Source organism: Parus major, chromosome 11 (assembly GCF_001522545.3).
Source record: "Parus major isolate Abel chromosome 11, Parus_major1.1, whole genome shotgun sequence".
NCBI lineage: Eukaryota > Metazoa > Chordata > Aves > Passeriformes > Paridae > Parus > Parus major.
Genome location: NC_031780.1, coordinates 1 through 8,995, shown reverse-complemented (window position 1 = coordinate 8,995; position 8,995 = coordinate 1). Strand labels below are relative to the sequence as shown.

The 8,995-nt window shown below is 41.1% G+C and overlaps 1 protein-coding gene across 2 annotated transcripts in view; it reads left to right on the top strand.

The window, feature by feature from the left end:
• Positions 1–8,646, top strand: part of LOC107209779 (carbohydrate sulfotransferase 6-like) — an 11,706-nt gene extending 3,060 nt beyond the window's left edge. For both annotated transcript variants that reach the window (XM_015639815.2, XM_015639816.3), the window contains exons 3-4: positions 4,168–6,270; positions 8,131–8,646. In XM_015639815.2, the coding sequence (XP_015495301.1) occupies positions 4,196–5,377 (1,182 nt within the window). In that variant the 5' untranslated portion in view covers positions 4,168–4,195 and the 3' untranslated portion in view covers positions 5,378–6,270; positions 8,131–8,646. The remainder of the gene's footprint in view (positions 1–4,167; positions 6,271–8,130) is intronic.
• The last annotated feature ends 349 nt before the right edge of the window (positions 8,647–8,995 follow it).

The following is an 8,995-nucleotide window of genomic DNA, read 5'->3' as shown; positions in this document are numbered from 1 at the left end:
TTTTCCTTTCCTGCCTTTCTGGGTCTGAAAAGTGCTCTCCTTAGAAATGAGATCTTTTTGGGATCAATACTACCACTGACTGTATTTTTACCCTGCTTGGTAAAACTGGATAGCTTTGTGACATATATCTAGTTTCTTGGCAAGCAATGGCAGATACTAGTGGCCCTGCAGCTCGGCAGTCTATCAGAGACAGTTTAAGTCGTGAAGAAAATGATTGCTCTTTTGGCCAGTTTGTATAACTAATATGTTCCTTGGACAATATGTAAGAATAGTTATTGTGGAACTGTCCCAGGGTTCATCTAGTCTAGGATCTTGTTTCCATTAGTAGCTGTTAGCGGGGAAACCCAGGAGCAGAGCTTGAATCAGGACTGGCAGCTAAACCATATAGGCAGATGCTTTTCAGATCACATTTTGAACATTTGCATTGCCCTGTGAAGAGATGATTGTGCCTCAAGAGTTTGAGAGACTTCTGATTATTCTCTTTACCAGAGCTCTCCTTGAAGAAATGGTATCACCAAAGAAGTACTACTACTATCACAGAAAAGGAATAACAATGTAATTGTTAGCAAAATAATTTATACTAAGGAGTATTCATTATTTACAAAAGCATGTATTGTGATGCCACCGAGTGTTGCCATACTTCACGAGTCTCAGCTGAGAGATGTGAGAGCATCTGAGTGCAGTCTACTGCAACTTGACACTTGTTACAGCCTGTTTTTCTGCTTGTTGTAGCTCCCTTGCCACTTGGAGTCAATCTGCACAAGTCAACGAGGAGGTGTTTGTCGCTGAGACAGCAGCTGAAATGGCAGTAATACTAGAACATCTGACCCCTGTGCTGCTTCTCCTTTTCCTCCCCTGTGTTTGCGGTTGGCAGGCGTGCTATAGTCAGGCAGGTGCAGCTACAAGGAAGCATTTCGTGGAGCAAAGCAGGGAAAAAGGAGGCATACCAAACCCCAATTTTGTGCTCCTGAGGGGAGCTTGGGGTGGAAAGGTGGTACCACTGAGCTGTTGGTGGAGGAGGAGGGCACTACCAGAAAGACGTGAGGCAATGTAAAACAAGTCACAATGAAAACAAGGGTTTTGGCGTGCAGCTTCAGCTTGCAGTTTTGGCATATTGCCTTTCTGTGCTGAAAGAGCAAGTTTGCCTAACAGCACCATCTGGTGAGTCCTGCTATGGAATAGCTAGTGGATCAGAAGTAGCCTGTATCACAAGGTCCTGTTCCTCACATTTGGAATTGTAGAATCATTTAGGTTGGAAGATCATGAAGTTCAACTGTTAATCCAACAATGTCAATGATATAATGTAATCTATTCAGTAGATTTATAAATATATTCATATGTGCATACATATGTAAATCTTAAGCAACTCTATGAGAAGGTTATTCTGTGGGCTATTCAACAGCTGCTTTCTGCCTCAGCTAAAGTTTGTCAAAAATCACCAAAGAGCTTTTTGGGTTAAAAAAATTGTACTTCTAAGGGAATGAAAGTTTAACCTGGGCTGAAATCACCTAAACTGCAGAATGCAATTGCAAATGGTAAATGGTTGTTTACATGAAAATAGAATTACACATGAGAATTAAATATGAGAAATAAGAATATGTATACATGATATGAAATAATATGAAATAAATATGTATATAATAAATTATATACACATAGAATTAAACATGAGAAGTGCAGAAATGAAGGGCACTGTTTACAGAGAAAGTGGCATATTTGGCCTTAAGCACTGGAAACCACACAAAAGAATACTTTTACAGATGCTGTATTTTGTTCTGTAATTATTCTTTTTCTTTAGTGGTGTCTACATGTGTGTATATTCCTTAGAAACACTGCAACTTCTCCAAAAGGGTAGAAAATTAATCTTAAATATAGAAAACGGGTATCTACTTAGTGTTTTACTTTGATATCACACTTTTTTCTTGCAGTTTCTATCATGTTGAAATGTAGGGAAATACTGCAGCTACAGTCATTTGACATTATTTGTAGCACTTGAGTCTGATTAGTTCAGAGACATATTGTGGACTAATATTCATCGTTTTTTTCATTGTCACAGTGTTATCTGCAACAGTACTTGGGTGGGAACTGGAGTGAGGAGAGGTCTGAGAGACAGTCAAGGCAGAAAAAACAGCTTTTGGCTTCTATTCCTCAGTCCCCCACACTCTGCTAGTAACATGTAAAGAGCAATTAGTGTTGCAGTTGTGTATCATGATTAGAGTGGAGCAACTGTTCTGTGTAGCTAGAGTAGAAACACATTAATTCTTTAAAAAGTGTAATTGATTCTCTAAAAGCTACATAATGAGTGAGATTGCAAGGAGCTGCAGAATGCAGTCTTAGTGTAGATAATGACTCATGTTTTGCACTCAAGAAAAAAGATCTGAGATAGTTGTGTCTGGCTGACTTTCAGGCAGAGTCTGTTTCAGGAAAAATCTTTCAATTAGCAGCTGGAACTGTACTTTGACTTCAGCTTAGTCTTTAATCCCCTCTGTTTGGTGAAGTGTCAGTGCAGGCTGCTGGATTGCTGGTGATCCTCACAGCACAGAGAAACTTACAGATGCTTCTGGAGATGTAATATGCAAAAATTAAGTATTTGAACAAGGCAGATTTTTATTTATGAATAATGGCCAGGCTGAATTAAACTAAGGGTTTTTATATTTGCTCTTGAGCCTGAGAGTAGCTAGTAGTGGACTGCTAAGGAAGAAGTTAAGTAATACGGTAAGCCTTATTTCTCCTACTGTGCCACCGCAATACAGGCATATACCTTGGGCTATCCACAGTTTAGGGAATTGCTAAGCCATGGGCTGTAGCCTCATTTTTGCCTTTAACAGTCTTTGGAAGGCTTTTCTTCCATTACGTACTTTAAATCAATGTAATTATTTGTTGAACTCTTGTATAATTTTGCTGCCACAGAATTTTGAAGCAGAGTTTCACATTTTAATATGCACCGTACATAAAGGTTTTGTACTGAGCGATTATTTAATTCAGTTCAATTTATTATGTCAAATGAGTGTGTACCTATGTTTACTAGTCTGCATGATTTCTTTTCAGGAGTTCAGAGTGTGTTGAAAAATGTATCTTTCACTGTAACAAGAACAAAGTTGTAATTGGAAATTGTAAATGCAGCTAGATAGCAAATATGTATATGTAGAACTTTTGAGATGATCTGCATACATAAGGAGTGTTACTTCCCTAAAACCTAACATTTACTGACTGCTTACAAGTGGAATCTGCATGAGTGAGAGCACCAAAGGGTAGGTGCCAAAAAACCTATAGTGAAAAGCTGTGAGGAGTGCATGTGTCTTGAACTTTGCCTGCAAAATACAGCAGAAATCTACTTGTGGTTGACATGCCTATGATTTTCTAGGCATGTCATGTCTTGTTATATGCAGACAAATCTAACTTCCAAACTGGTAATTCCTTGAATACAAACTCAGGGTATTTAGTCTTGGGGTGTATGCAGTCCTGACCAAAGATACATGTCAGCAGCTTTTTCATTTTATCATCTGTGGCTAGGTGTGGCTTCAGGTTGTGAGTTTTCATCCATCTTCTGCCTTCTACAATTTGGAAAATACAGGGTTGTGGGTAAACACCAATTGGTATAGCATCTTATGGCCCCTGTAGGGTACAGCACTCACATTAGATAAAATTATTTTTATTTCAGCACTCACAATTACCAAGGTTCACATCCGGTCCTTTTAGGGGATAGAAATCCCTGTAATGTGAAATTGAAACAGAAATGCAGTTGAGCAATTCAGAATTTTTTCTTCTTCTTCTTCTTTTTTTAGGGCAATATTTACCAGTATTCAAGCTGAGAGCCTTGTGTATTTTGTAGTTTGCTGGGGGGGGGGGTGTTTGTGGCTTGCTTTTTTTTTTAATCCATGGGTTGAGCTGCATCAACCCAAGGTTTTCTTCAACATCAAACATGTACTTATTTGCGTATTTCTGCAGTGATCTTCCTGTCACACATTACTTTCTTTGAGTTTCCAACAGCTGTCACCTGCAGTGATCAGCCCCCAGTGCAACAGATTAAGGAAGCAGTTAATGCCACATACATACATGCACATGTGAAGAAAGGTTTTACTAATGCAAGAGTTTGTATTGTCTAAGTTGTATCATTATTGTGCCCCAGGAGCAATGGTTCACTGGTATCTCCCTTCTCTCTTTCAGCTTTTCTCATTGCCCTTCCTCGGTGAGAATGGCAAGGATTCGGATTCCTAGCACAATTGTTATCATTTTTATTACAGTTCAGACTGGATTCTTACTCTTCATGTATGCCCGGTACAGTAGCTTCACACCTCAGTCTGAGGAGAAGCCATCACAAGTCCACGTACTTATTCTCTCCTCTTGGCGGTCGGGATCTTCTTTTGTTGGTCAACTTTTCAGCCAGCATCCCAGTGTCTTCTACCTGATGGAACCTGCATGGCATGTTTGGGTTACAATGTACCAGAACAGTGCCAAAGTCTTACACATGGCAGTGCGGGACTTAGTCAGGTCGGTCTTTCTGTGTGACATGTCTGTGTTTGACGCGTACATGCCTTGGAAGAGAAACTTATCCGATCTTTTCCAGTGGGCAGCAAGTCGGGCTCTGTGTTCAGCTCCTGCTTGTGACTTTTTTCAACGTACCGACATAACCAGTGAATTGGCATGCAAGACCCTTTGTGGACGGTATCCATTCAGCAAGGTGGAGGAAGCCTGTAAAACTTACAGCCACGTTGTCATCAAGGAAGTTCGGTTCTTTGACTTGAAGGTCCTATACCCCCTTCTCACTGATCCATCCCTGAATCTCAAAATTATTCACCTGGTCCGTGACCCCAGGGCAGTTGTTAAGTCACGGGAACAATCAGTCAAAGCGTTAGCCCGTGACAATGGAATTGTCTTGAGTACCAATGGCACTAAAGTGGAAGATAGCAAATACAAAGTAATGCAAGAGGTTTGCAGAAGTCATGTTCAGATTTATGAAACAGCTACTCTAAAACCACCTAATTTCCTGAAAGATCGCTATTTAATGGTCCGTTTTGAAGATCTGGTAAGAGAACCATTATCAGAAATCTCAGAAATGTATAAATTTGCAGATCTTAGTTTGACTCCCAGGCTCAAAAGCTGGATCTATAATATCACACATGGACAGGGACCGGGGAAAAAAAAAGAAGCCTTCAAAATAACATCTCGAGATGCAGTTAGTGTTTCACAGGCCTGGAGAAATGTTCTTTCCTTTCAGAAAGTTAAGAGAATACAGGAAGTTTGCAAAGGTGCTATAAACATTCTTGGTTATCAGCTGGTGGATTCAGAAAAAGAACAAAGAGATCTGACATTGGATTTGGTGTTGCCAAGGCGACAAAATCAATTCAGTTGGTCATCATTTAATCCAAAACACTGAGATATTTTTGAGAGATCTGGGAGGTGGGGAGGGCTAGTTGTTTGAATATTTCTCTACTGTGCAGCATATAGTAGTTGGAAAATCCTTGGCTGATGACTTTATGTTTTCCTCTACTCCTACTTCTGCTAATGTAAGAAGGTTTTTTTACATTACAAAAAAGACAGCAAAGTTCTTGTCAGCCCATTACTGTGCTGCTCACAACATTGTCCTAAGAATATAATTTAAGCACCTTCTATTAAAAGATGGATTATCAAAGATGTCTTTGTTTACTGATAATAGTTCAAATATTTTTTTTATGCTTTAATTATTTAAGGATTAAAGTTTGTTATTTGTATATACAGAACAAAGTAGATTAACCAAATTTCTTCACTTGGCTTTCTTCTTTAAAGTTGTCGTGCAGTTGTGTATTTTTTTTTAGACTTTTGATATTTTAAATTTTAACGTGTAACTTTTCCAAAAGGTAGGGCATCTGCAGCAGCTGTGTTGTAAAAGGCTTAAATAGGAACTTCATTTATTGATAGATTTCATAGTGGTTTCCTTGGAATGGCAATGTTTACAATTCAATGTGATGTTTGTTTGGAGTGCAAAAACCAAAGAAATGAAGGAACTTTCGGTGTAATTACAGTGGAAATAGCGTTTCAATGCTGTCCCAACTGTGTTCTGATATCGTGACACAGAGTAAGTGCACACTTGCTCCTGCCGCGCAATCCATACCGTTATACTCTCTTCAGAGCTACAAGTTATTAATGAGGATCACTGAGAAATTTAGAATGCCCTGAAAATTTGCGTGTCGATTTTTCTGCTGCATGGAAGTGATCGGTTCAACCAACTTTAATAGCAGAGACAGATGCTCGCGTACGGTTAACATTCGGCGCCGCGTCCGAGAAACCCAGGTGAGGCTAAAAAAAACCCGCACGTGCGCAGAGACTCCTAATGAGCGCACGCGTGGGGCAGGGGGACGCGCATGTGCAGCTCGCGGCCGGCACCCACAGCCGCTCACTGCCGCGAAGAGTGCAGCGCGCGCCGTGACTCGGCCGATTTGAGACGCCGCCGGTGCCAGCCGCTGACCAGAAACTCCAGCTAGGAAACCCGCAGTGACGCTTTCCGTGGCTGCGCGCTGCCTCACGCTGGTACCGCTTACTTGAAGGTGAGCGGGGAACGAGCGACCGCGTGGCGGGTTCAGGGAAGCCCCGAGGAGGGGGACGGTCGCTGTAGCGGGGGCGGCTGGGCTGGCGGCGTCCGCGGCGGAAGCACCGAGTGGCGGGGGCTGCCCGAGGACGGCGCCTGGAGAGAGCGGGTGGCACGGTCTGGCCGGAGCCGCGCTGCGCACGTTGCAGTCGCTGTCTGGGCGGGGGCACAGAGCGGGCAAGGCGGCTTTCCACCCCACGCCGAGGGCTGCTGTCCAGGGGACGAAACTTGCTCTCGTCCACGTTGGTTCCCGGGGCATCCTGGGTGTTGTGGTTTTCCGTCACTGCGCTTCTGGGCAACCCTGATAATAACCAATACGACGTCTTCCAGCTCCTCATTTTCTCAGGTTTCCTTTACCACTGAGGACTTTGCTCACCTGGCTCTTCTGTTTTAGGGAATGCCACATATAGCATTGTGGGTTCTTAATCCAAACCATTTCTTGTCCTTCAAAAATTAATACAGCTGTTACATGGCTGTGAGTTGTTCTTCTTCCTTAATATTGCTTATTAAATGGAGACATTAATTTGCAGCTGTCGCATCCTCCATGAAGTGTGTATCAGTAGATTTAAGTATAGCAGTTTTGGAGTCCTTCCATTTTGACCCAGTGAAAACACCTTCTACAGCATGAGAAGATGCAACAGTGGTTTTAAATGGCAGAATGAGGGAGTAAATGGCAGTAGAACACCTTTATTTCATTTTTTTTTTTTAATTTTTTTCTTTTAAATTTGTTTGTTAGCATCTTTCATTCCAGTTATGCTGGAAAATTTCAATCGTAAAGTCCTCTACTTGCACTACTTTAAAGTTTGCATGTACTCTGGTCTAATCACCTTAATTCAGCTATCCGTCACTAGAAAACATCCTTTGTGCTGTTAACTTAGAAATTTATTTTATTTGGGACAACTAAACATAACTTTGCTAGAAAATAACCATATACTTTGAAATCCTTTTCCTGACTGCAATTATCTTTTTACAGGTAATTTTTCAGCTTCAGTCAAAAAAGTATCTAATATGTCAGGAAGGTGATTGTAGCATTACCCTGAATCCATGTCAGCATTATGGACTGTGTGATCCCTATGCAGCTGCACAAGGAGAATGTCCCAGCTGCCAGAAAAAAAAATTCCGTGGTAACATGCAGGCATAGTCCTCATACCATGTTCATGAATATAATTCATAAATAATTTTATAGTTTTGTGTAAGAATGACACTGTTCAGTATGAAACAATTTAATAGTGCAAGACTGATTTCCAGTGTGATGTGAGAAATTGAGTTGCTTTAACATGGAGAATAAGGCTTGCTTACCGCTATATAGTAACTTCAGTCATTTGATGAGGTTTTTATGGTCTTGCGATTCTTTCATCCTCCCTCAATTCCATCCCACCTTTTCTGAGTTCCACATACATTCCTAGTACACAAGCTACTTCGGTTCATTTGCACTGAAATCACTTTGTGTGTCTCATCACAATGTCTGAATAAAGTGTTTATAACACCTGTTATTTTCATTAATGAAAGTTGGATACATAGATAAAGTAACTACATGCTCAACAGTACAAATGCTTCCTTTGCAGATGTTCTCAGAGCCGAAGCAGATTGATTTGGTTCTGGTGCACTGAAACAGGATCCAAACCTTGGAAACTTTCTACTTGTCCTTAGGCTGGAAAATATTGCTGTGTAGCACTTGTTCCCTTGTACCTGCAGTTCACTGTGGGAAAGATTTCTTTTAGTGAGCAAACGTTGTCGTGACTGGTGCAGCAAAAAGCAGAATTCCTGGTAATATCAGCTTGGAGAGAACGCGAGTACTAGCCAAAACCTCACTGTGTTCCAGTGCAATGCCGCTGCGGGAGGAAAGGGAATGAGGTGCAAAGCCCTGAGCAGAGAAGTGGGAAATGGGAGGTGAGGAAGAGTCGGGCTAAGGATGGATTTAAACTGGCTGAGTGTTAGCGCAGGAAGAGACATTTGTCATCCAGATTGCCAAAATGAAGACCTGTAAAATCCTAGCTCTGCTTTGTCTTTAATATTGTTCTACTTTGTATTTATGTCATCACAAAAAGCAAGGAAACAATAAATGTCACTATTTCTCAGTATTGCTATGTGAAGGTTTTTTAAAGACTGATGTATTTATGTTATCTTTTTCCACTCCAAGCTTTGCTTTTCCCCTTCTTTTTCAATGTCTGCTGCATTGGGTGTCCTAAGGAGGGGTCTTAGGAGTTGGTGCTAATTCTGCTTTTTCTGAAGGTGTATCAATGTGTGCTAGCAAAATGGCTATTTTCTCCTCTGAAAAGCTTTCCCTCTATGACTATCAACACATGTGCTTGTATGAATGCAAAAATAGGTAGAGGACTGTGACTGTAGGATTCTTAGGCAACCATCTTGGTGATTCTTGGACTAAGTTGTTCTGATAGCATCTCCAGGGTTCTGTGAGTCTCGTCGGCT